Source organism: Hyphopichia burtonii (assembly GCF_001661395.1).
Source record: "Hyphopichia burtonii NRRL Y-1933 unplaced genomic scaffold HYPBUscaffold_1, whole genome shotgun sequence".
Taxonomy (NCBI): domain Eukaryota; kingdom Fungi; phylum Ascomycota; class Pichiomycetes; order Serinales; family Debaryomycetaceae; genus Hyphopichia; species Hyphopichia burtonii.
Window position 1 is genome coordinate 935,924 of NW_017963728.1, and position 26,469 is coordinate 962,392.

General features: G+C 34.6%; 12 protein-coding genes across 12 annotated transcripts; 7 read left to right on the forward strand and 5 right to left on the reverse strand.

The window, feature by feature from the left end:
• Nucleotides 1–412: 412 nt before the first annotated feature.
• Nucleotides 413–2,833, forward strand: FAT1 (long-chain fatty acid transporter). The gene is made up of 3 exons (XM_020222860.1): nucleotides 413–2,519; nucleotides 2,587–2,654; nucleotides 2,809–2,833. Exon 1 carries the CDS (start codon nucleotides 455–457, stop codon nucleotides 2,420–2,422), a length of 1,968 nt encoding a protein of 655 aa, XP_020078758.1. The 5' UTR covers nucleotides 413–454; the 3' UTR covers nucleotides 2,423–2,519; nucleotides 2,587–2,654; nucleotides 2,809–2,833.
• Nucleotides 2,525–3,775, reverse strand: PGK1 (phosphoglycerate kinase; the record flags this gene model as incomplete). The annotated part of the gene is made up of 1 exon (XM_020218071.1): nucleotides 2,525–3,775. One exon carries the CDS (start codon nucleotides 3,773–3,775, stop codon nucleotides 2,525–2,527), a length of 1,251 nt encoding a protein of 416 aa, XP_020078759.1.
• An 819-nt stretch (nucleotides 3,776–4,594) lies between these two features.
• On the forward strand, nucleotides 4,595–5,461 carry HYPBUDRAFT_154716 (uncharacterized protein; the record flags this gene model as incomplete). The annotated part of the gene is made up of 1 exon (XM_020222058.1): nucleotides 4,595–5,461. One exon carries the CDS (start codon nucleotides 4,595–4,597, stop codon nucleotides 5,459–5,461), a length of 867 nt encoding a protein of 288 aa, XP_020078760.1.
• A 121-nt stretch (nucleotides 5,462–5,582) lies between these two features.
• Nucleotides 5,583–6,581, reverse strand: HYPBUDRAFT_101100 (uncharacterized protein; the record flags this gene model as incomplete). Its single annotated transcript, XM_020218096.1, has 1 exon — nucleotides 5,583–6,581. The coding sequence occupies one exon, from the start codon at nucleotides 6,579–6,581 to the stop codon at nucleotides 5,583–5,585; it is 999 nt and encodes a 332-aa protein (XP_020078761.1).
• Nucleotides 6,582–7,497: 916 nt separating this feature from the next.
• On the forward strand, nucleotides 7,498–11,155 carry SEC8 (exocyst subunit; the record flags this gene model as incomplete). The annotated part of the gene is made up of 2 exons (XM_020222442.1): nucleotides 7,498–7,523; nucleotides 7,777–11,155. The coding sequence occupies 2 exons, from the start codon at nucleotides 7,498–7,500 to the stop codon at nucleotides 11,153–11,155; spliced, it is 3,405 nt and encodes a 1,134-aa protein (XP_020078762.1).
• A 146-nt stretch (nucleotides 11,156–11,301) lies between these two features.
• On the reverse strand, nucleotides 11,302–12,027 carry CTR1 (high-affinity Cu transporter; the record flags this gene model as incomplete). Its single annotated transcript, XM_020218180.1, has 1 exon — nucleotides 11,302–12,027. The coding sequence occupies one exon, from the start codon at nucleotides 12,025–12,027 to the stop codon at nucleotides 11,302–11,304; it is 726 nt and encodes a 241-aa protein (XP_020078763.1).
• A 632-nt stretch (nucleotides 12,028–12,659) lies between these two features.
• On the reverse strand, nucleotides 12,660–12,989 carry HYPBUDRAFT_96106 (uncharacterized protein; the record flags this gene model as incomplete). The annotated part of the gene is made up of 1 exon (XM_020223963.1): nucleotides 12,660–12,989. A coding segment is annotated over one exon (330 nt), but the record flags the coding sequence as incomplete, so codon positions are not given.
• A 4,655-nt stretch (nucleotides 12,990–17,644) lies between these two features.
• Nucleotides 17,645–18,310, forward strand: HYPBUDRAFT_102681 (uncharacterized protein; the record flags this gene model as incomplete). Its single annotated transcript, XM_020218216.1, has 1 exon — nucleotides 17,645–18,310. The coding sequence occupies one exon, from the start codon at nucleotides 17,645–17,647 to the stop codon at nucleotides 18,308–18,310; it is 666 nt and encodes a 221-aa protein (XP_020078765.1).
• A 47-nt stretch (nucleotides 18,311–18,357) lies between these two features.
• On the reverse strand, nucleotides 18,358–18,780 carry HYPBUDRAFT_95733 (uncharacterized protein; the record flags this gene model as incomplete). The annotated part of the gene is made up of 1 exon (XM_020223950.2): nucleotides 18,358–18,780. A coding segment is annotated over one exon (423 nt), but the record flags the coding sequence as incomplete, so codon positions are not given.
• A 2,323-nt stretch (nucleotides 18,781–21,103) lies between these two features.
• Nucleotides 21,104–21,718, forward strand: RPL15A (60S ribosomal protein eL15; the record flags this gene model as incomplete). Its single annotated transcript, XM_020219944.1, has 1 exon — nucleotides 21,104–21,718. One exon carries the CDS (start codon nucleotides 21,104–21,106, stop codon nucleotides 21,716–21,718), a length of 615 nt encoding a protein of 204 aa, XP_020078767.1.
• A 333-nt stretch (nucleotides 21,719–22,051) lies between these two features.
• ADE17 (bifunctional phosphoribosylaminoimidazolecarboxamide formyltransferase/IMP cyclohydrolase) lies at nucleotides 22,052–24,011 on the forward strand. Its single transcript, XM_020220452.1, has one exon. It carries the CDS (start codon nucleotides 22,118–22,120, stop codon nucleotides 23,888–23,890), a length of 1,773 nt encoding a protein of 590 aa, XP_020078768.1. The 5' UTR covers nucleotides 22,052–22,117; the 3' UTR covers nucleotides 23,891–24,011.
• Nucleotides 24,012–24,307: 296 nt separating this feature from the next.
• HYPBUDRAFT_100947 (protein-transporting protein) lies at nucleotides 24,308–26,320 on the forward strand (the record flags this gene model as incomplete). The annotated part of the gene is made up of 1 exon (XM_020218085.1): nucleotides 24,308–26,320. The coding sequence occupies one exon, from the start codon at nucleotides 24,308–24,310 to the stop codon at nucleotides 26,318–26,320; it is 2,013 nt and encodes a 670-aa protein (XP_020078769.1).
• Nucleotides 26,321–26,469: the final 149 nt, after the last annotated feature.

Sequence of the window (26,469 nt, forward strand, 5' to 3'; positions counted from 1 at the left end):
CTCCAGAAAACAGCTTGTGTTGTTGTACTTGTTGTTGTTGTTGTTGTTGTTGTTGTTGTTATTGCGGAGTAGGTATCGATTTCACAGTCTTTTCGCAACTGTCTGGATATACCATGGCTATATAGAAAGAGAGTAGGTGAGTACCACACAGTAGGTAGAAGAATAGACGGTCTACAAAGTAAGAGTCCAGCTAGCACAGCTCTGAGTGTAGTGGTGGGTTCAAACAAAACTGGAGAAGAGGTGGTTGTAGAGGGAGTTGATGAAGCAAAGGAATAAAATTGCAAAATCATAAGAAATCGAAGTGAGCGAACAAGGAAATTTTGACAACCAACCCGAAAAAAGAGCGAGGGCATCATCATTCGTATATATAAATGTATGGAAATATATAAATATATGTAAAGAGTAGACTAAAAATTAAGTATATTGGTAATAAACTAGTACTTTATAAAACAGAATGTCAGGACTTGAATTAGCAGCTGCAGCCGTGTTAGGAAGTCAATTACTTGATGCCAAATATCATGTTAAAGATGATGTTTTATTGATTAGAAAAGTTGTTGCTTCCGCAGTACCATTTTTAATTAACTGTTATAGAGGACGAGCCAGTTATTGGTATTATTTTGAAAAAACTGTTTTCAAGTATCCCAATAATTTGGCAGTTTCATTCCCCCGTCCGTTGAAAGACGGACCAAGTGCTAAGATTGATGAAAATGGATATGCTATTTATGATGATCAATTTCATTTGGAGCAATATACTTATAAAGAATTATATGATATGATATTACGTTTGAGTTATATTTTAAAATTTGATTATGGGGTTACTGCAGAACAAACGATTGCGGTTGATTGTATGAATAAACCATTATTTATTATACTTTGGTTTGCATTATGGAATATTGGAGCAGTTCCAGCATTTCTTAATTTTAATACTAAAGATAAACCATTGGTTCATTGCTTGAAAATTGCTAATGTCAGCCAAGTTTTCATTGATCCAGATTGTCAAGAACCAATTAAAGATACCGAATCTTTAATTAATGAAGAATTACCAAATGTTAAATTACATTATATGAATGAAGTTGAATTATTGAAAGTCTTGTCCGATAAAACAAGACCAAAACATCGGGCTCCGGATCACACAAGAAGACCAGAAGATTCTGATCACTCTTGCTGTGCTTTGATTTATACTTCTGGTACCACTGGATTTCCAAAAGCTGGGATTATGTCCTGGAGGAAAGCTTTTATGGCTGCTGCATTTTTTGGTTATATTATGAAGATTAAGAAAAATTCAAATATTCTAACTGCAATGCCATTATACCATTCTACTGCTGCTATGTTGGGAGTTTGTCCTGCTTTATTAAGTGGTGCTTGTGTTTCGGTATCTCAAAAATTTAGTGCTACTACTTTTTGGACTCAAGCTAAATTATCTGGAGCCACTCATATTCAATACGTTGGTGAAGTTTGTCGTTATTTACTTAATTCCAAACCCCATCCTGATCAACGAGCTCATAATGTTACTATTGCTTACGGTAATGGATTACGTCGTGATATTTGGCCTGATTTTAAAGAAAGATTTCATATTCAAGGTATTGGTGAATTTTATGCTTCTACTGAATCTCCAATTGCTACTACTAATCTTCAATACGGTGAATTTGGTATTGGTGCTTGTCGTAAATATGGTGCCCTTATTAATTTAATTACTTCTTTACAGCAAAGATTGGTTAAAATGGATCCTGAAGATGATAATGAGATATATCGTGATCCAAAAACCGGATTGGCTATACTTGCAGATAGAAATGAACCAGGGGAATTGTTGATGAAGATTTTGAATGCTAAAAATTCCGAACAAACTTTCCAAGGTTATTATGGTAATAAGAAGGCCACTAATTCTAAGATTGTCCATGATGTTTTCAAGAAGGGAGATGCTTGGTTTCGCTCAGGAGATTTATTGAAGATGGATGATGATGGATTATTATATTTTGTTGATCGTTTAGGAGATACTTTCCGTTGGAAATCAGAAAATGTTAGTGCATCCGAAGTTGAAAATGAATTGGCTGGTACTAAAGTTGTTAATCAATCGGTTGTTGTTGGGGTTCGAGTACCAAATCATGAAGGTAGAGCTGGTTTTGCAGTTATTGATCCTAAAGATGAGTATTTGGATACTACTAAACATGAAGAAGTCTTGGCTAAAATATATGATCATGTTAACCATTCATTACCCAAGTATGCTGTACCACAATTTATTAAAATTAGTAGAGAAATTCAAGCTAGTCATAATCATAAAGTGCCAAAGAATCAATTTAAGAATTTGAAATTACCAAAGGGAGAACTGGGTAAAGATTTAATTTACTGGTTAAATGGAGATCGATATGAAGAATTGACTGAAGATTCCTGGCTGAAGATTATGAGCGGAGCATCTAAATTATGAGTAAGTTTTTTTAATTCTATTTATAAGTATGTATTACAATTATAAACGTTTGATTTTAAGTAGGTTAAAATTGTATTAAATTATTTAATCATAAGAGATTCATTATTGTTTATCAGAAATGGCAACAACACCAGGTAATTCTTTACCTTCCAATAATTCCAAAGAAGCACCACCACCAGTAGAAACATGAGATAATTTTTCAACAACCCCGAATTTTTTAGCAACGGTAGCAGTATCACCCCCACCAATAATGACGGTGTTACCAGCTTCGGCAGATTTAACGGTAGCGTCTAATAAGGCTTTAGTACCAGCGGCGAATTTTTCAAATTCGAAAACCCCTGGAGGACCATTCCAAACAATGGTTTTAGCTTCAGCAACGGTTTGAGTAAATAATTCTCTTGATTTTGGACCGGCATCAAGACCCATCCATTTATCTGGAATACCTTCTTCTTGAGTGGCAGTAGAAGTATTAGCATCTTTATCAAATTTATCAGCAGTGACAAAATCAATTGGTAAAACAATTTTAACCCCATTCTTTTTAGCCTTGGCCACTAAATGTTCAACATTCTTAGAACCGGCTTCATCGAAAAGAGAGTCACCAATTGGCATATTATCCAAGATTTTTTTGAAAGTGAAGGCCATACCACCACCAACAATCAATAAGTTGACTTTATCTAATAAGTTATCAATTAATTGGATCTTATCACTAACTTTAGCCCCACCCAAGATGGCCAAAAATGGTCTGGTTGGGTTTTCCAAAGCTTTGGCAAAGTATTCCAATTCCTTGGCCATCAAGAACCCAGCGGCTCTTTGAGGTAAATTGAATCCAACCATTGATGAATGAGCTCTGTGAGCAGTACCAAAAGCATCGTTAACGTAAACGTCGGCCAAGGCAGTCAATTGGCTTCTGAATTTTTCAACATCTTCTTTAGAAGCCTTAACTTTTTCACCATCAACTTTACGGGATCCTTCTTCTTCAATATGGAAACGCAAGTTTTCTAATAAGAAAACTTCCCCGTTAGATCCACCATTGACGGCAGCCTCAACTTCACCACCAACACAATCGTTCAAAAAGTTAACTTTTTGACCCAATAATTTTTCCAATTCACTGGCAACTGGGGCTAACGAGTATTTACCAACACGTTCCCCATTTGGTCTACCCAAATGCGAGGCCAATACCACGGCCTTTGGCTTCTTTTCCAAAACATACTTAATGGTTGGTAAAGCAGCAACAATACGTTGATTGTTAGTAATGGTGCTTCCATCTAATGGAACATTGAAGTCAACTCTGATGAAAACCCTTTTACCGGCAACATCCAAATCCTTGACAGATAATTTATTAGAAAGAGACATGATATATCGTAAATAGTATCGAATAGTATCGAATAATATCGAATAGTAATATTGTTCTAACTGCTTCCTCTACAATTTCCAAAGCGATCCTTCCATTTAAGTACCTCCAGTTTCACACCACGTTATGTCCACTAAACCTACGCTCCTGCACAATGCCCGCGCTACCAAAAAAACTCCGAGCGACCGCCAGAACCTGCTGCCCGGCGGATGGGCCTGTTCCGTAGACCGGTACCTCCCCAATCAGCTGATCCAATCATTCCACTCCACCATTGACCCTGGACCATTGACCATTGACCATTGATCCTTGGTGGAGCATGGGGTGACGATGGTGTAGCGTGGGCCAGCTGGCTCAGTTGGCTGATGATTTACCGTTTGTCAGTCAACAATCAGTAGTCAGTACTTGGTGGTTATCAGCTTATTACTTTAGTGAGAGGGATAACTTACTGGCTTACTTTTGCAAGTCAGTAGCGGTATTGGTCTAGTTTCTGTAGCTACCGGTATATCTACTGGTCCAGCTACCGGTATATCTACTGGTCTATCAATTTATTAATTAAATCTATTAATTCAACTATTAATCTAACTATAATCTAACTATAATAACTATAATCTTGATCTGGTATAAGGGTTCCTGTGATCCGGTCGTGTGCGCGAAGCGATGTCGCGGAGGGTGGTAAAATGTCGTTTGCGATGTCGCGGAATTTTCCAGAAGCGATGCTCTTCATTTATATATTCGATCATCTATTCATTCATCTATAATCATTGGTCTATATTCATTGATCTATATTCTTTTGCATCTAGTGAGAATAACAACAGGTGAGTATGGAAAAACTCTTACAGTGGTCTATAGCCCAGCAAACCGGGGACAAGGAATCGGCAGAAAAGATCGGACAACCCGATCCAAAGTTATTGGAACAACTCTTTGGCGGAGGAGGCCCAGATGAACCGGCCCTCATGAAACAATCAATAATGGTGGTGGAAAACCCAGAAGCTACTTTGGAAAATAAACAAATTGCCTTTGACAACTTCGAAATGCTCATTGAAAACTTGGATAACGCAAATAATATCGAAAATTTGAAATTATGGACTTCAATAATTAACCAATTATCCCCAGAAGTTGACGATTCTCTTAAAATATACGCTGCATCCATCATCGGAACCGCAGTCCAAAATAACCCTAATTCTCAAGAGGATTTCTTGAAGTATTGTCCTCAAGGTTTAAGTAAATTAATCGAATTATCCAATAGCGACAATCTTGATTTACAACATAAATGTTTATTTGCCATTGCTTCGTTCATTCGTAATTACGAACCAGGTTATTTTCAATTTGATTCCTTGAATGGTTGGTCGCTCATTTCCTCTAAATTATCCGATTTATCAAACCATAAAACAAATTTAAGAGTGTTATCAATCTTATCCTCTATTCTTTCTACTGGTCTTAATGATGAAAAAATTAGCCAAATCTCTAATCTCAAATTGATCCACCATCTTGTGTCAAACTTACACCATGAAGGCCACATTGGTTGCATCGATAAAACTCTCAATATAATCTCTCAATTGGCCTCGCTCAATTACAAATTTAGCAAAAATGAAATTAACGATTTGGCTACCGGGTTGGATAACGTTGAAGTATTGAAAAATGAAATCTCAGAAGATGATTATAATTTTGCAAAGCAAGTAGTTCATTGAAAGTTTTTTCTTCGATATATTTTTGTTCTATTTACTAACGATTTTATGATTTTGTATAGTACTTTTATTACCAAAGAATATCTCAAGTTGTTATAGTTAGTGTTTAGTTTCTTGTCTTATATTAATCATTAACTATATCATTAGCATTAGTAGCGGTAAATACTTTTCTCATTGCATTATCACTGGTGGGCGGAACTAGGTTCTTCCCATTTATCGTACCCAATGATTCATGCGTACAATACCTCTTATAAATATCGGTTACTGATCGATATATCCCGTACACTTCTTCACTTTTAGCCTGCGTCATGAATTTAAATTGTCGTATTGATTCAATAAATGTCAGCCTAGGATCGTTTCCGGATTTAACCCGTCCTAAATTAGCAATCGACTCATTTCTTTCATATTTATCATAAAGTGCTTGACTGATTGTATAACTAAACGATACTAGCCAATCAATGGCTTCAGCATTCCCCCTTATTGGGAACACATTCACCTCATAGTTCACTTGCAACTCATTTATCATATACTCAACTTGACTAACATTCAATCGGTCATTCTCCTTCGGGGTATACTTTGAGTTTCCTCCTTCATTCAATCGATTCATCACCGCCTTTTTATACTCTCTTTCTGCAAAATTCTTTAACTTATTCAAATACTGATCGTATCCTTCAATAATTAATATTATATGTATTTCCTTCGTAGCCCCCTCTTGTCTTAATCTATTTTCACATTTTGCTAAATCTCGTCCAAAGTTATCATTTTGTATCATGTCTATAATCTCTTCTGCCTTATAATACATCACTCCTATCGATTCAACAATCTCTTTTGTTTCACATGGTATAAATATATCCTTATTTGAGTCATAATCCGCTTCAACTCGCCTTTTCCAACTTATAAATGGTACATTATCGTAATTATGTCTAACCTCTCCCAATCTATTCGTCAATTGTTCGTGACAATACTCCTTCTTGAATTTCTGCTCATATAATGTAAGTGGAATGTTCACTATCATTTCCTTCAATAATTCTTCCTTCGTACGCGTAACCTTATTCACTCGGTTCAAATCTTTAGCTGAATATTTGGGGAGATTGCTAGTATCAACAATTTTCCCGCGTGCCATAGGCTTGGACGCAGCCCTTGTTTGGCTAGCCTTCTTGGGCGTGGGTTTCGTTGGTGATGAGGACGACTCAGATATCGGATCTGACAATTCAATTGGGTAAACCGAACGCAAATCAAACGTTTGAGCACGCTTTATGGAACTGGGTTTGGGAACCGTGCGCTGTGACGGTTGTGACGACTCAAGCGGATCCAATTCATCATTTGCTATTGATTCTGAGATATCATCACTCGAAACATTTATCAAGTTAGCCCGATTAAAAGCTATGGGCAATTTTCTCTTTAGCAGTATTTCTGAGCTTTCCAGAACCGTATCCTTACCTAAAGATCCTTTTGACAGTTTATCTCTTGCGCTCGATACTGGCCTTGGAACTACCGGCTCACCGGTTGACTTAGTCATTTGCCTCTTGGGTGAATGAACAGAATTTCTCGAGTCTTCTTCGGACTCACTACTAAAAACAAGCCTTTCTAACACATTTCTTTTCTCTTTCGATCTGATCAGAGGCTGGTCTACTCGTAACACTTCAGCCTCTTCCATTGTACTTTCCTGATTCACAAATAGTGATGTCGGTGACAGCCTAAGGTGTTGTTCTTGGGACTTGGGCACGCGCTTACTATCAACCAACTCTATATTTGAAGAGTCAAAACTTAGTGCAATGGGCAGATGATTTCCTGGATCATAAGTGTCCTCAGTCTTACGAAAACCACCTCGTTTTCCGCCATCTTCACTGAGTCTAAAGTATTCTAGTTAGTAAGTCTATGCTTTATTCTGGGGTAGTCTTTCCATTAACATTAACATACATCTCTATTATGCTTTGATCTTTTGCTATCAGGGTTTCTTCATCTGAAATGTTTATGATCTCAACACTTTGATTCGCCATTCTATCTCTCCATCACTGGCTGTTCTTTTGATTCGCCTAATGATTCTGGTATTGATACTAAGTAGGTGAGAAGCTTTGAAAAATAAACAAAGGGGAAAAAAAACGGTAGTAGGAAAAGATCAAAAAAACTGAGACTTGAGTGAACAACAAAGTGAAAATTCATTAACTTCTCCAAGAACCTAATCCTTTTTGTTGGTTAAGTGAGTCAAAATAGGCTTAATCTTTTTGGCAATTGAAGATTGCATTATAAGATAAACAAATTTAAGTTGGTTTGAACCTGTGTTTCCATTACGTCAAATAGTTTAAAATGGCTCGTAGAAGGTCCACAAGTATAAATTACGAAACCCATAAGTCACCGAATGATCATAGGAGACAGAAGGAGTCGATCACTGAATTGAAGCATGTGTACACTAGTATCAAGTACGACTGGCCTCAGGTTTTAGATGGAAACACCAGTCCGATAGAAATGGCTATTTCACTTCTTGATGATACTTCGGTTGGGTTGGCACACAGAAAGCATGAGTTTGAAAGACTATCTGAAGAGACAAGAGAAGCATTGAGAAACGTTGTGAATGAAAATCATGAAATATTTAATAATAGTATCGGATCATATCATGTATTGTTAAGTACATTGGATGATTCGAAAAATGATTCTGCACAAATCAAAGAGATGTTGGAATCATCAACGAGAGATATCCAGGATAGATCGGATGTATTGAATGACTTGGATCAAACTTCAATGAGATATGCTGAAATGATTGAAATATTGGATGCTATGGAAGAATTGAACTCAATTCCTCAAAAAATTGAACAACTTATAGTTGATAAAAAAATTCATCAAATTTATGATGTGATTTCTAATGGATATCAATTAGCAGCAAAATATAATTTGTGGTCTATTTCGGCAATGCAATCTAATAAAAATTTCTTAGATCTGCAATCGAATAACTTATATGATATGATTGTGGAAGAATTGCAAAATGAGATTTATTTGAAAAACACTACACTAGTTGATAGTACTGATGGTTCGAATCCTGATCGTCACTTCTTCTCATGGCAGAGCTTGGTCCAATCAACTAATCCACAGCTTTCTTCTTTTAGAACATTAGTTACTCTGTCTAATAATCTTGAACAGTACATTTACAATTCGGCAAATTTAGATATTTTTGAAGTATCCGATGCTTTCAGTGAAACAGCTATTAATTTCGTTCAATTCCAATTACCTAAAATTCATAATCATTATTCGAACACCGATAATGAAATTGATTACTCTATCTTGCTTGAAGCAAACCTGAATTCCAATTCTGAATCATTTCATTATATTTATAGATTATTGAGTACAGCTCATAAATTGAATAGACTTCAGTCAGTTTTGGCAGTTTTGTTAGGTACTCATCAACAAGAATTGCATGGTTTAATCAATAGAACTACCGAAGAATGCAAATCAAAAAATATTGCTCAATTGAATAAGTTGTCTAAAATTCAAAATTTTGAATATTCAATAACAACAGATATTATAGGTGGTAATACTTTTAACGATGCTTCGGTTTCGATCTTGAGTAACTTATTCGGATCCATCTTCATAAAATGTTTAATTGTTCTCCAAAAACATAAAATTGTTAGTAATATAGTTGATAAAATAGAATCATCACAAAGCTTACCTGGAGTAAGCGGGGCAAGAACATCTTATATGAGAGAAACTGGTGTATACTCTTTCAAAAGTATATGGGACATCGTAAGAAAAGAATTACAATCATTGATGATCAATTATATTTACGATAATCATGCTCCCGTATTCAATACTGTTGAGTCGTTATCTAGTCAACATAATGACCTACATGAGATTTTAGCTAAAAAACAGGTTTTCAAATTTGAAGATGTATCGAGTCATTCAGTTAAAGCAACTGAGGATATGACAAATGTTTTAAGTAATATGTTTCCTGGGTTTTCTATATCAGACTCTAAGAATAAGGAGGGATTATCTGTTCTTGAGCTTGATACACCCTATATCAAAAATGAAACCTTTAATGCATTGGTAGAAGTACTTGTTCCTAAAAATATATTCAACATGAGAATTATTCTTGAATTTTTCTTAATATTCACCGCAGGTTCACAAAGATTGTTCTTGAATTTTGCTGATGAACCTCAGGAAGGTCAAGAATTTGACCAAAGTTCACTCTTTTTCTTCAGATCATTTATGAGAGAGTCCTTCTTGAGTAAGATTGATCAAACTTTAGATCAGTCCTTTAAGGAATTCGTAGAAGATGAAGATGCTGCTGGTGATGGTTCCGTAGTGGTTCACACAAGACACACTCCTAGGGCAGGAGCATTATATGGTGGTGGTTTAAAATGTGAATTAATTCCACTTGATTCAGCTATTCAAGGTTCTAATAATATTATTAACATTAATTCGAGCAACCACTCTGCTGCAAAAATTTACCGCAATGCTTTAGATTTCAAAAGGGTTTTCGTTAATGCCTGTTCCACGTTAAATACTTCATTAACATATAGAGAAGATATAAGTTCGACAGTCTTAAAATTTCTTAAAAAGTTTTCCAATGCTTACAACAATTTTTACAAAGAATTATTATCTCAAGAAGAATTAACTGTTTATGAGCAGCCAACATCCACTAATGGTACTGGAAGCAGCTCTAAACCTCTTCTGATGCTTCAGAAATGGCTAGGTAATACAGCACTTACTGAAATGTCATCATTGATTTTACAACAAAGATCAAATCCTGATGACCTCGATGCTTTGATAAATAAGGAAGTTGAGATAATGCTATTTAATACTGAAAGTAAAACATCAATTTTCAATCTTTCTAAAGATGATTTCCTCGATGATGATTCATTCAATCAAGTCTGCTACCTTTTTTTGACTACCTCCTGGATTTTGAAATGGCTTCCATCCATGAGAAAAGAGTCCAATTATGCTATCTATAATGACAATACTGATACGGTTAGACTTTCAACTATTGATAAATTGAAGCATGACTGGTCTTTTTTGGAAAATGGTAGATCAAATTATACAGCTCTGGACGAAACGCAACACGTTTATTTGGCGTTGAATTCAGATAAGATAAATGAATTTCAGGATATAATTGAGAACTTTATGATGATCAGAGATAAAACATTGTTAGCATTGAGGTATGATCTTAGAGTCAAGGCAGTATATTTCCTTGGTAAATCTTTCAAAGAAACTGATTGGCTCCCAACAACTGAACCTGGTGACTCTGATCAATGTATTGGTCAATATAATAAGGAGGTGTTCTCTGTTGATAATAGATTGAATAATGTATTGGATGATTTAGAAAGAGAAGGTGTTTTCGTTGGATTGGCTAATTTTATTAATAAATTATTGATTCAAGGCTCTGAAATTGTTAAAAAGATTAATAACAATGGTATTAAGAGAATTGTGTTAAACATTTTCACTTTGCAACAAATGCTCAAGAGTATATTGAATACCCCGGAAAGGATCAACTTTACTAAAGCCTCAAGATATTTTGAATTATTCACCCTTAAAGAACAAATTTTCATTGGAGAATTGAAGAAAAATGAATTACAATTTAGCAGGGGAGAATTTTTGAATCTTGCAAGATTGATTTATAGTGAAAAATTAGCCGATGGAAATGGAAGTGCCTTCAATAAGTCTAAGCATAAGGATTTGGTTGAGAAGATCAACAGTACTTTCAATTAATTAGAATGTAATCTATGTAATATATATCAATCATTCCATCTGAATGGAAAAAACTACACGAAAATTGTAAAAATTTCACGATATCATATTAAAAATTAGTATAAAAAAGGTCGTAATCCATTATGAACAAGTAAATTTTTTGGCTTCTAGGAGCAATGGAATGCACCATTCGCCCCAACTGGCTTCAAAGCATATGTATCTGATAACCGTTCAAAGAAGAATCTCCCGAGACCTAAACCAATAACGACTGCAAAAAAATATGTTAATGTGTAAGTCATACATGCCAACATAAGAGCAAATCCAAATAAGTCAGGTAAGATACAAAGAATTAACCTAATAGCATCTCTGACCAAAGATGAAGCTAAGGGAACTTTAGTAGGATATCCATTGGCATGAGGACCTTCTCCACTGACGTTTTCATTACGTTCAAGATTCGACACGCTTTTCTGAAGACTGTTATTATTAGACTCTATTTCGGTTTCTCCGCCACAACACGAGTTGGGAGCTTTATTAGCAGATCCCATCAATGCATTCGAGGCGCCTGTAGATTCACCAGGATGACAGTCAAGGTAGGAAGGGTTCTTCCAAATCCTTTGTTCCAAATAATTTCTAGCGAATTCAATACCTCTTACCAAAAATGCAACAAAGAATAGTAATACAAAAATCCCAAAAGCTTCTCCAGCATTTTTGGCATGTAATCCTTTGAAAAGAACTGGATAATCTTTATAGTTGGTGGTGAAATACATATGCATACTCATCCCACTGTGGTCCATGTCCATCATCAGACTTGAGGACAGAGACATTGAGCCCATTGTGGAATGGGACATTGAGTCCATTGTAGAGGATGCCATTGCCATCGAAGAGGAGCCCATGTCCATTGAAGAAGAACCCATATCCATATTGTCTGACCTTATTCTATTAAGCTTATTTTAACCCGAGCGATGCTTTGTTAAACCCGATGGCTGAAGTGAAAAATAATGGGCCTTGCTTTAATGTTAGAACTAAGGAAAACACTCAAATTAAATATAATTTTGAAAATAAAACTACTTATTGGCTTATCTTTTAAATCTACTACATGAGCAAATATTGACCTTTTAAATAGTAACTCAAATCGCCTTTTAATAGTTGAGTATATAAGTATTTCGATATGAGCAAATTGACATTACTTTTTTGGTAAGTGAAAGGCCTCACAAAATGAGCTACTTTTTTTTCTCAATTCCGATCTCAACAGAATTCCTTCAGCTAATCATAAAACAGTTACTTTATCAGGTTACTGTCACATATATTTGACTTTTATAAAAGTTTAAAAAACTTAAGCAGAGCTTACTTTAAATGACAAAAGAAAAAAAAAAAAAAAAAAAAAATCGGAAAAAAAAAAAGACAAAGGCCTATTCAAGCATGTAATTATGCGAGAAGGAGCTTTGTGAAGTCATTATTTCGTTGTATTATATGACTGGAGGGTGTGTGATTCAGCTTGGTCAACTTGTGGATTGGGGCCTTTATCCTCCACGTAACGGCATCGCTTTTGTAAATCATTTGTAAGAATATGTTGATCTAACCAGGTACCAGCAACAAATCTTAATCCACAAGCAGCACAAGTTCCTGGTACTGGCAACTTGTCACCCAAAGTATGTGCCGATTTACCCTTAGGATCATCGAAATTAAAGTGTAAATGGAGTAAATGCTTCTTATAATCATAAGGTCTATTGAAATAACCAGTTTTATGTTTGCACATTGATTTGGGGAACACACATTGAAACCTTCCAATTTCATTATGGATTCTCATATGTCTTTTCATATCTCGACTGATATACTTGTCACACACTACGCATACTGCACCTCGCATGGTTCGGTTCTTTTTAACTGATTTATCCTTGCCAATTGCGTTTCCTGCTAGAGCAGCACCCAGTGCTGCACCTGAACCGGAACCAATTGAGCTAACACTATTCACACTTTGGTTAGAATTGGTACGTTCAAAACCTGGTCTAATCAAACCTAAATGGGCTCCATTTGGTTTACTGTTGTTGGACATCTCCAGTGATGACTGCATAATTGGGATATAATTCGAAAACTGGTCCAGACCAGCTTGTCCCATTTGAGCAGATACTTTCGACATTGTGCTTCTATTACCACTTGAATTGGCAAAAGAACTTCTTTGAGACTTTGGATTAACATCAAAATTAAACCCACTTAAATCAGGATGATTTTCATCATTGAATCTAGTTGCTTCGAGGTTCAAGTCATTATAATCAAAATTATTAAAGCCTTTAAAATTATTTAAGTATTGTTGATTATTATCAAAGTTCCCACTATTTTGAAATTGATTACCTTGAGTATTGTAATATCCAACGTTTGTTTCAATTTTATCACCGGATCCAACCTTTTGATCAATATCATCAATATAATAATTATTATCGCTAAAATCACCTTCATTAAAGCTTGCACTGCTATTACTCCCTATATTTCTCAGATTTTGAGGAGAATCTGTATTAGCACTGAAATATTCATTTTGTTGGTAATCATAATCACTTATTTGTGGTATACCGTTAAGTGCATCATTTGTATCATTTTGAAGTAAGTTACTAGCAGTTAGGTTATTAACCTCTTGTTTATTTTCATCTTCTTTCCCCTTATTTTTATTATCGAATTCAAAGTATCCAGTATTATTCGATCCTGGAGGTTTCATCAAAGGAGTAACATTATCTTGTAAAGCAGTTAAACCATGATCATTATCTTCATAATTAAATCCTAAATCTGGTTCCAAAATTTGTAAATTATTATAATTTTGTTCGAAACTAGAGTCGGAATGGGTTGAAAAATCCTGGATATGTTTTAAAATTGTGTTTTTATTTTTTATATTATCTAAAGGTAAATGGAATCCTGGTTTTTTCGATTTTTTAGCTTCTGATTCTTTCTTTTCATGGGATTTTATTTCAATTTTCTCATCACCACTAGCGTTACTTTTAACATTATTATCATCATTAGGCGTAGTGTTAGTGGTTGATGATTTACTGAATAAGGATGGAGTCAAAGATTTGTTGGTTGGAGTTTTCTCATTAGAAGGTTGTTTTGAAGGAGGCTGAACTTGAATTGGAATGGGAGCCATATTATTATTATTATTATTTTTATTATTATTGAATCCAAATTCATAGTCATTATTGAATCCAAAAAATTGGCCATAATCAGGGGGGTAGTTATTGTTTTTCTCATCTTGATTATTAGAATTGCTGTGAGGTTCAATTGGCTCATTTGTTTCTCTGCTAGGAGGTGATTTTGAATTTGAAGTGCTATTTTGATAGTTCGGTAAACCCAAGTTTGGGGGATCATTGTTATCATTTGAGTGACTGTAGGAACGATAAAGATGTGATTTTGATAAAGGAGCGGAATTTTGACGTATTGGTCTTGGAGGAGAAACCATATGTAGGTGCTTATTTAAAGGTTTATTCTTAGGATTATTCATAATACTTGTACTCAACTTACGTTTACTAGAATGATGAGTGGAATCATTAGGATTATTACTTTGATATGATTGATCTTGGGGTTGTGAATGGGGTAATTGGTTATTGTTAGCAAAAGAATCAAGGAAACCAAACTCAGTTGAAGGGGCAGAACTAGAGTAATTAAAGTAGTCGGCACCATTAGAGCTAGTTGCTGGTACTGATATAGGACCGTAAGCATATTCATCAGGGATGCCAAAGGGGAATTGATTAAGCTGGTAATTTTGTGGTTGCTGTTGTTGTGGAGGTGGTTGCTGTTGGTGTGGAGGTGGTTGCTGTTGGTGTGGAGGAGGTTGTTGTTGTTGTTGTTGTTGTTGTTGTTGTTGTTGTTGTTGTTGTTGATGATGATGATGATGATGATGATGTTGTTGTTGTTGTTGTTGTTGTTGTTGTTGTTGTTGTTGTATAAAATCATTATAGGTAGGTATAGTTGACGCGGACTGTGATTGATTGAATAGATGCTGTTGCAATTGGACAAATCTCGAATGGTAATCCTGTTTTGGTTTTGTTTCATTCAGATATTGGTTATTTGAAGTCGTATCGTAATTATTTAAAAGTGTGGGGTCATTATAGTTATTATCAAAGTTACGAGATTGATCATATTCGAATTGATTTTGATAGTTTGAGCTTGGAGAATCATTTGAAAACTCCCAATTAGATTGTTGGGGTTGATAAATGTTTGGATCATAATTGGTGTCATTATTATTATTACTGTTATTATTGAATGGAGCATCTGGATTGGCTCTATGAGGCTGACCCATGATGAAATCTGCTGGATTTATGAAAGAAGAACCTGGATTAGTTCCTTGTTTTGTCGGATTATTATTATGATTGTGTTGTGTTATATCAAACATATTCTTTAACGATTCTGATCTCTATTCAATTCTTTTTTTATATAAACAAAACCAGAATTGAAATATTAAAAGACCAAAATATCCTGATGAGAATTCAAAAGTCTTAAAAGATGGTGAAATGAGTTGAGTGAGGTTTGGATTTGGGAAACAATTAGCAAAATTTCTGCATCCAGTTATCAATACTTGGAATCCAACTGAATTGAGCACGACTAGTCTGGTCAATGGACTTAAAAAATTAAAGAAAGATTGTATTCCTACCTACTTTCGAATAGAATTCCTCAAGAATTATAGAAAATATTAGCGGCGGGTAAACGATTCAAGCCTTGGGCGTCTAAACCTTCCTGATGGAACTGGGGGTAAAATAAGATTTATTCACTCAACGGTACTCCGCAACAGTATAAGCCAATAAAAAAACGATTATACTCTTTAAGTAATGGGTTATAAGTGTGTTGTAAGACGTCAATAGAAAGGAAAAGAGTAGATAGTAAGAAAGGGAATTAGGAAATAACTGAATTGATTGCTCACTAAAAAAGACAAAAAAAAAAAAAAAAAAAAACAGAAAATGTCGGTGTTCGGATTAAAAGACAACTGAATTTCCCCGTGACCAAGCAGGACACCCGTACATCGGGGGAATACGAATATTCAGTAGTCAAAGTCCATATTCAATATTCAGCTCCATATTCAATTCAGTATTCAATTTGAACGGTGGCCATAGAGGCCATGTCCTTGAAGTACTGAATATGGGCGGCCACGTAGTATGACACAAGATATGGGAACAAGATCATTTTAGCAAAAACGATGCGTACCCCTGCTTTCAGAGGACTCATTTACGGTGATAAACAAGTTGACACTGGAAGCAACTTGTGATTGCAACGGTACCTGGTAGGAAAAGCAGTAATGATGAAACCAAGGGATATATCTAAGTAGTTATTGGCGAATTATGATAATCTTGCTTATGGAAACCCATATGCGACTACTCCTATCAATTTGTCATACTGAAAGCATCACTGGGTGGCTTTATTGAAAACATTTTTGTCCTTAATTTAGATCAGAATAAAGGGTGTTGGTAAGCATTAGTATAATTCAGATTATTCCTATTGCACCACGTATAAGTAGGAGTATGTCAAAAATTCCTGCGCTATTAGCGATGTCCGAAATGATTTCGCAACTGTTTATTGCTTTTCCAGTAACCAGTCGAAGGTTTTGATGAGTTTTAACTATATAGGGGTCCTATTTGTGCTTTTCACAATAGATACCGGGCTTGGGTTCCCCTGTATATTCTCCATGCAAGGTTTATCCTTGTTAAAGACGCTGGCTCGCTTAACCTCAATAGTATAAAAGTACGAGGATTATGGATTGTGCTTTTGGCGTCCGCTTTTGGTATCCTAGCTGTACAACCAGGTGAGGTGAAGTGTCCTTTTTTATAAGGCTTGCCTTGATACAAATAATCTTTAATTCAAAATAAAGCTCCTTTTCCAGATATGAAAAGTCGGGATCAAAAGAAATGCTGAAAAACAAAATGGTGGTTAAAGCTTACATTTGCATGTGCAAGTTTTGTGCTTCTTACATCTCTTTACATTCTAGTACCTGGTATCTCAGCAAAGGGTTCAGTGTTGCAAAAAATGCTAAAACCAGATAACGACGACGGTCAAAACAAAAGCAAAGCTACTGCGAACCGGGATACTTTGATGGAAAAGCCTTTATGGAAAAAGAAAGAAATGGATGGCCCGCAACTTGCAGATACCAGGCTTCAAGGGCAAAATATTACTAATATTACTTTAAAATATGGATTGATTTACTAATAACAATTTCTGTTTAGTTTTTTTTTTTGCAATTATCGCTCCTGGAAAAAAAAAATTTCAAAATCAAATAAGCTTTTTCAATTCAATGGACAAACTTAATATTTGATTGTTGACTCAGTTACAAGAGGAGTATTGCTACTTGAACGTTTACTGTTTGGAATGTAAAGTGGAAGTAGTTTAAGCTTGGTTGCAACCAAAGGGGGGTGGTGGGGGGTGGTGGGGCCCGTGCACCAGTTATCATCCGCTGTCCCGCAGCAAGGGAAAACCTCCTCCAGAAAAAAAAAATTAGTAAGCTCTTCTTGTAATACGTTAGTAGCTTCTTCTTTATATTGAAAGATGAGTGCCTTAATTCTTGGATCAACTGGTTTGGTTGGTAATGAAATCTTGCAGCAAGTTAATAAAGCTAATTTCATTGAGAAATTGGTTACTGTTAGTCGTAAGAGACCCCAGTTAACTAGTGATAAATTAACAGCAATTGTAGACAACGATTCAACCAAATGGCCAGAGTTGATTAAAAAGCAACAGGATTTAAAGATTGGTTTTAGTGCATTTGGAACAACCAGATCAGCTGCTGGATCAGCTGAAAACTTTGTTAAGATTGATCATGGAGTTAATTATGAATGTGCAAAAGCAGCAAAAGAAGCTGGAGTTGAAACTTATGTATTGATTTCGAGTGTTGGATCGAATTCCAAATCCTCGTTTTTATATTTGAAGACCAAGGGACAACTCGAAGAAGACATTCTTGGTTTAGATTTCCCCAAAACCATTATCTTAAGACCAGGAGTCTTATTAGGAGAGAGACAAGCTGCTAAAAATTTTGGAAATAATTTTGCAGCTTCTATTGGAGGTTTAGCCCGAAAGTTTAATTTATCCTTAGGGATGAATCCAATCAGCGGAGAAGAAGTTGCCAAGGCTGCTATCCATTTATCCCAAAATGCCAAAGATAAGGTTGAAATTATTGAAGCTAGTGATTTACTAAAATTAGTTAAAGAATTGAAATAAATAGTAAAAATGTTTATTTAATTAAATTTTATAAAGAACTGAATATATTATTCGATAAAGGGGCATTTTTTATTAACATCATCAGTTAAAATATGATCATTTAACCAATCTTTACCAATAAATCTAACCCCACAAACACAAGTACCCCAATGATCTAATTTATCACTTAAATTATGTAATTTTTTAATTTCACCAACATCAAATTTAAAATGTCTATTTAATAAATGTTTTTTATAATCATAAGGTCTATTAAATCTACCTGATTTATGACGACATTGATTTTTAGGAAATTTACAAGTAAATCTTGAAATTGATTGATGAGTTCTCATATGTCTTGACATATCTCTAGTAATTCTTTTACCACACACATTACAAAATCGATGATCAACAAAAGTAGATTCAACCATGGGGACAACCATGGAAGAGTTAGAATTAACCATAGTAGTCATATCGGGATATTGTTGAAAATTATTATGAGAATTATAAAATTGTTGATGAATTAAATTATCATTAGGATGAATTATTGGTTGACTAAACAGACGATATTTAGCGTCTTGATGTTGGGGTAATAAATTATTATATTCAATAGTTGGCATTGATTGACTTTTATTTTTGAGATAATCATTTTCAATCATCGTTGGTTGATTATAAGAATAAGTTTGAAGGTTTATATTAAATGGAGAATTAATTAATGTATCATGAGTTTCATTAGAAGAAGGGATTATATTATCAACTTGCTGTTGATTTTGTTGATAATATTCTGGTGATTGTTCATTCTGATTTGATATTATCCTTTTCATTTTTTGATAATCAGAATTGAAGGTTCCTTTTAATTCAATTGGTATATTATCTTGATAATTGAGTAATTCCATTTAGTAAGTATAGTGATAAAGAAAGAAAGAATAAACAAAAAAAAAAAGAGACACCTTGCCAAAATCAAGCAAAACAATTTGGTTAAATAAACCAAACTGGTTTTAATTATAATCGTGAAAAACCCGTAATAATTAAAGATCTTTAATAGATACAAGAGGAAACTTCATAAAATAAAGTTTTTGATAAAGTTTATGAAGAATATGTGACGCACGAGAACTCCCTTCAAATAGGCGATTCAAAAGAAACTGGCCATTAAAGATAGCAAATAAACAACTTGAAAAACAAAAAAACAAAAAAANNNAAAAAAAAAAAAGAATAGCATAATGAATTGACAGAATTAAGAACAAAGAAAGTTTGTAAGCGAGAATAATTTCAAACCAGACCCTCAAGGAGCTGATACCCTGTTAGGTCTGGACTGGTTTAAAGGCGTACATACATTGTTGAAATACCAAAGAAAATTTTTTTAAAACCTGAACCAAAAATAAAAATAATTCAATCACATGTAGAAATTCGATTTTGCATAGACGTACCAAGTACGCCAGTTTCTTCATTACTTTTGCATACAGCGCTGATGTAATTACAATAACCTTTTCCCACTATTTCCTATTTCCTCTACCCACCACTGGATAAATGCTCTATACACCTCTCTCTAAACCCTATATTCTGCCCTCTATACAATTTATACACCACGGTCTATCGCTGCAATAGAAGCTATTGAAATGCCATTGCTATTGTTAAAGCCTAACGTTTAACTCTAAATTAACTGAAGGAACAGACTGGTTTTGTGTTTTTTGCAGCACTCGCATGTGATGCGGACCAGTGCATCACCTTTAAGGGCAATAACAAAGTTAACTTAATCGGTTATTCAATAGAGTATATTAGCATTATTGTTTTGATTGTTGTGCTGACTATTGTATTGGTTATGTATTGGTTATGTATTGGTTATGTATTTGATTGTCTGTATTATATTGGTCGTAGTTATTGTAGGGGTAATGCCAGTGTGAAGGGGTCTATGCACAATTGAATCACAATACAGAAAAAGCAGGGAATTACTAAATACGACAATAAACTAGGTTGACAAGCGAAAGTAGCAAAACCGTGAATTTCAGTTGAGGATAAGTTTCTAGAAGGCTACCCTGACTGGACTAGGTAATGTTTCGAGAAGATTTACGTTCTAGTGGGCTTTGGTCAACATATTGCCCTGATAGCTGACCCGAATTGTACAGTGGTGACAACTATTTTGAAATTTGAAGCAGGTTTTCTTGTCAGTTTAGCTATTTCCATAATCAAGTATAACCGAAGAATTCCCTCAATGATCTTTGTAGATGGCTTTTCGATTAAGCAATTCTCTCTTTGCATTCAAGCAATTCTTTACATTTAAGCTTTTCCCTTGCACCTTTAAGCATTTGTTTTGATTTATTTATTTTGATTCAAAAAAGCATTTATTTTGATTCAAAAAAGCATTTATTTTTTTTGATTCAAAAATTTATTTTGATTCAAAAATCATTTATTTTGATAATGCATTTTGAGTCCATAAGCTGATAATGTATTTCTTTTAGTCAATAAGCTGATAATGTACTTCGCTGTCTTGTAGAAAATTAATGTCCGCCGAATGACGGGGCTAATCCCGCGGTTCTCCCCACGGAGCCCGCCCGGCGTGCGCTGATTGGTGGACTTAATCCCCCGCGTAAACACCAGTACGTGTACTTTGCAGCATGGCGTGGAATAAGAAAAAACCCTGCCGGTTACCCGCACATTCTAATTAATTTTTGGTTTTTGTTTTTTTATTTTATTTTCTGTGAACGTCGTGCGCCGGCTCGTCTCTGCGCGCAGTTCACTGCTAAACTTTTCACTCGAGTGAAAAAAAAAAATTTTTCAGTTCTTCATATTCTCTAGTTACTCTTTTCTTCATCATTAACCATGGGTGCCTACAAATATTTGGAAGAATTACAAAGAAAAAAACAATCTGATGTCTCTCGTTTCTTATTGAGAGTCAGATGTTGGGAATACAGACAAAAAACTGTTATCCACAGAGCCTCTAGACCATCTAGACCAGACAAGGCTAGAAGATTAGGTTATAAAGCTAAACAAGGTTTTGTTATCTTCCGTATTAGAGTTAGAAGAGGTGGTAGAAAGAGACCAGTTCCAAAAGGTGCCACTTACGGTAAACCAACCAACCAAGGTGTTAACCAATTGAAATACCAAAGATCTTTAAGAGCTACTGCTGAAGAACGTGTTGGTAGACGTGCTGCTAACTTGAGAGTCTTGAACTCTTACTGGGTTAACCAAGATTCTACTTACAAATACTTTGAAGTCATTTTGGTCGATCCTTCCCACAAGGCCATCAGAAGAGACCCAAGATACAACTGGATTGTTAACCCAGTTCATAAACACAGAGAAGCCAGAGGTCTTACTTCTACTGGTAAAAAATCAAGAGGTATCAACAAAGGTCACTTATTCAACAACACCAAAGCCGGTCGTCGTCACACCTGGAAAAGACAAAACACTTTGTCTTTATGGAGATACAGATCTTAAGCTATGTAAATTATTTAAATTTGTATTTTGCATTTTTTAATTTCCTCAAAAATGTTTATTGTGTATATATTGAATGAATAAACGTTTGTGAACTTCATATTTATTGTACTAATAACCCCAGTAAATTATTAAGTCATACTAATAAGTCATAATAAGTTGTAATGAGTAAAGTAATAAGTCAAGTCAATAATAGTATTGACTCTGAAGTTGACTCTTATTAAGGCCCGCACAAATTGAAATTCGTCATACAAAAAAAAAAAAAAATGTTCACTAATAAAGGAGAACAAAAAAAAAATTCATTTTTATTTCAACCTCTTTGATTCTAGTTATAAAAGATAATTCATTGGTTTGATACAATTGAATCTTCTCTTCCATCTCTTTTCCTTCCATTGAATCAAAATGTCTGATTATACTAAAACCGCCATTTTATCTGTTTACGATAAAACTGGTTTATTAGATTTAGCTAAAGGCTTGGTTGCTCAAAATGTTCGTATTTTAGCTTCTGGTGGTACTGCTAGAATGGTTCGTGATGCTGGATTCCCAGTTGAAGATGTTTCGACCATCACCCATGCTCCCGAAATGTTGGGTGGTAGAGTTAAAACTTTACATCCTGCTGTTCACGGGGGGATTTTAGCTAGAAATCAAAAATCTGATGAAGATGATTTAACTGCTCAAGGTATTTCTAAAGTTGATTACGTTGTTTGTAACTTATATCCTTTCAAGGAAACCGTTTCTAAAGTTGCCGTTACTATTGATGAAGCTGTAGAAGAAATTGACATTGGTGGGGTTACCTTATTAAGAGCTGCTGCCAAAAATCACGCTAGAGTCACTATTTTATCTGATCCAAAAGATTACGCTGGTTTCTTACAAGAATTAAAATCAGGGGAAATCTCTGCTGAAGCTAGAAATAGATACGCTTTAAAAGCTTTTGAACATACTGCTGATTATGATGTTGCTATTTCTGATTTTTTCAGAAAACAATATTCAGAAAATATCTCTCAATTACCTTTAAGATATGGGGCTAATCCTCATCAAAAACCTGCTCAAGCTTTTGTTCCTCAAGGTGAATTACCTTTTAAAGTTTTGGGGGGTTCTCCAGGTTATATTAACTTATTAGATGCTTTAAATTCTTGGCCTTTAGTTAAAGAATTATCTGCTTCTTTAAATTTACCTGCTGCTGCTTCCTTTAAGCATGTTTCTCCTGCTGGTGCAGCTGTTGGTTTACCTTTATCTGATGTTGAAAAACAAATTTATTTTGTCCAAGATATTGAAAATTTATCTCCTTTAGCTAATGCTTATGCTAGAGCTAGGGGTGCTGATAGAATGTCTTCTTTTGGTGATTGGGTTGCTTTATCCAATATTGTTGATTTACCAACTGCTCAAATCATTTCAAAAGAAGTTTCTGATGGGGTTATTGCTCCAGGTTATTCTGATGAAGCTTTGGCTATTTTAAGAAAAAAGAAAGGTGGTAAATATTGCATTTTACAAATTGATCCAAATTTCAATCCTGAACCTTTAGAATCAAGACAAGTTTATGGTATCACTTTACAACAAAAACGTAATGATGCCATTATTAAAGGCTCTTCTTTTAAAGAATTTGTTTCTCAAAATAAAAATTTAACTGAACAAGGTGCTATTGACTTAACTGTTGCCACCATTGCATTGAAATATACTCAATCTAATTCTGTTTGTTATGCTAAAAATGGTATGGTTATTGGTTTAGGTGCTGGTCAACAATCTCGTATCCACTGTACCAGATTAGCTGGTGATAAAGCCGATAACTGGTGGTTTAGACAACATCCAAGAGTCTTGGGTTTCAAATGGGCTAAAGGTGTTAAAAGACCAGAAAAATCTAACGCTATCGATTTATTTGTCACTGGTCAAATTCCAACCACTGAACCAGAAAAATCTGAATATGAATCTAAATTTGCAGAATTACCTGAACCTTTCACTAAAGCCGAAAGAGATGAATGGTCTGCTAAATTAAATGATGTTGCTTTGTCTTCTGATGCTTTCTTCCCATTCCCTGATAACGTTTACAGAGCTGTTAGATCCGGGGTTAAATTCATCGCCGCTCCTTCTGGTTCTGTCATGGATAAAGCCGTCTTTGGTGCTGCCGATTCCCATGATCTCGTCTACGTCGAAAATCCAATCCGTTTATTCCATCACTAGAATTCTTATTTCCATTCTTCATTATGTTTTTTACTTGTTTGACTTTTCATTTCATGTTTTCCCCTATTATCCTCCCTCATCACTTTCCCCCTTACTCCTTCATCTCATCATCCCACTAAATCTATTTATCAATTAATATATATACTTATATATACCTACTTTGTAGATAATCTTTAAACTAAACTGAAAAAAAAAAAGTAGTGCACTTTTTGCAATACTCAACCTCGAAGAACACGTCAACTTACAGAAGTGAAAATAGAGACCACAAAATGTGAGAATGAAAAATTATCTTTTGAACCAAAATTGTATAGTGGAAACTTGAAAGCCAATTACTTTTGATAAGTATATACCGAGGTGTTTTATAGAGATAATTCATCATCACCGTGATACAGCGTTAGCAAACATACTGATCACATCATGGCGTTGGAATATAATTACGATGAGGAAGGAGAAACTTGGCCATTTTTCGTAATGGCTGTCCTTACCTTTATTTTGGTTCCACTTACGATAAAATGGATTAGAAAAGCAGTGAGCTCGAATGATCCATTAACTCAAAATAAGAAAGTTAAGGGATCGATTGTGGAAGACCATAAGACTTTACAAATTGATAATTTTGATAAAATCAAGAAGTTTCAATCCAAAAAAAAATCAGCTAAAATTTTCAATAAAACTTTGCTTGTATTGATCATTGGATGGGCATTGGTGATCTATATTGCTTTGTATTATACTAAAGAGGCCAACTTACAAGGATCTTTTGATCCTTATACTATATTGGATGTTTCAATTACTGCTTCTGAACGTGAAATTAAAAGTCGTTATAGAAAATTATCTTTGAAATTTCATCCGGATAAACTCCCTCAAGATGTCACTCAAGCAGCAAGAGAAGAAATGGAAACTGCTTTTATTAAAATCAATTTGGCTTACAAAGCTTTAACTGATGAGGTTACTAAATCAAATTTTCAAAAATATGGCCATCCTGATGGTCCTCAAGACGTGAGTCATGGTATTGCCATTCCTAAATTTTTGGTTGAAGGTTATTATTCTCCTTTTATGGTGGTTCTTTATTTCTTCTTAATTGGTGTCTTATTACCAACAATTGTTGGTGTTTGGTGGAATAATGTTAAAAGTCATACTAAAAGAGGTATTCATGTTGAAACTGCTGCAATGTTTGTTCGTAAATTAGCTGATAGAAACCCAGGTAAAGTTATGACTCCATATGATTTATTGGATTGGCTTCTTGCTTCTAATGAAATTCAAACTGAATTTAAACATTTGGGTCCTAATCAAATTAGAGATTTAATTTCAAAATATTTATTCCGTAATGATAAAGATCTTGATGCTAAACTTCAAAACGAAAAATTAAAATTAATTTCAGTCTTACCAAAATTATTAAATGGGTTTATTGAAATTGCAGCTGCTTTTAGAGGTGTGGACATTATTATTGCTGCCACTGATTTACAAAAAGCCATTGTTCAAGCTGTTAGACCAACTGGTAGATATCAAGAATTATTACAATTGCCTTATGTTGACGCGAAAGTTATCAGTCAACAACCAATTAAAAAACTTGGTAAGTTATTGACGTTATCAGAAGAAGAAGCTGGGAAAGTTTTAGGTATTACCGATTCAACAAAATTGAAAAAGGCTTTAGAAGTTGCATCTCACATTCCACAGTTTAGAATCTTAGAAGCTGAATTTAAGGTTCCTGGTGATGAAATTGTTCCTCCAAAGGCTAGTTCTCATTTGTCAATTAAATTTTTAATTAAATCTCCTAAACTCAAATCTTGTCCTGATATCCCTGATGAAAGATTAGTTGACGAAGAAACAATGGATTACTTAAGAGATCCTTTGAAAATAAATGAAGAACAACCACTTTTACCATTTACTTATTCTCCTTATTTCCCAAATAATATTCGTAACGCATGGAATGGGTTCATAATTGCTCAAAAGGATACTAAATTAGTTGAAGGTAGTACCATTGCGAGATTAGAAAATGCCGATTTGAGTAATATAGAAATTAGTCAAGACCAATGGATCTCTGGTAAAGAAGGCGATGTTGCTATAGGTACTTTTAAAATCCCATTTACTAATCCAACCCCAGCATCTCCTGGTAAGTATCATTTTAGATTAATCTTGAAAAATAATGGTTACTTTGGTAGTGATGTCGATATTCCATTAGTCATGGAAGTTGAAAATCCACCTCCACCAAAGATTGATGCTGCTAAATTGAAAGCCAAACTTGAAGGCACAGAAGAATCAGACGATGAAAGTGATATATCTGATCCTGAAGAAGATTCTCTTGCTGGTGCATTAGCAGCTTTGAATGGAGGTAATGTTAAAAAATCGGTTAAAGAAGATGAAGACTCGGATGAAAGCGACAATGAAAGTGTTTTCACCGATATTAATACTGACACTGAAGACGAAGGTAATTAAAATCACCAGTGTTTTCCAACCCTACCACCCCTTTAGATTATTTCAAATTTGTTATAAATTGTACCATAAATTCAGCAATGATTTATTGCATTCTTTACATAAATAAGTAGGAAATGCTGTAGTTTTTTCATTATTTATATTCGTTTCAC

What these genes read in the sequence shown, in the direction of transcription:
- ADE17 (XM_020220452.1), top strand. Translation starts at nt 22,118, where the DNA reads ATGTCTGATTATACTAAAACCGCCATTTTATCTGTTTACGATAAAACT.
- FAT1 (XM_020222860.1), top strand. Translation starts at nt 455, where the DNA reads ATGTCAGGACTTGAATTAGCAGCTGCAGCCGTGTTAGGAAGTCAATTA.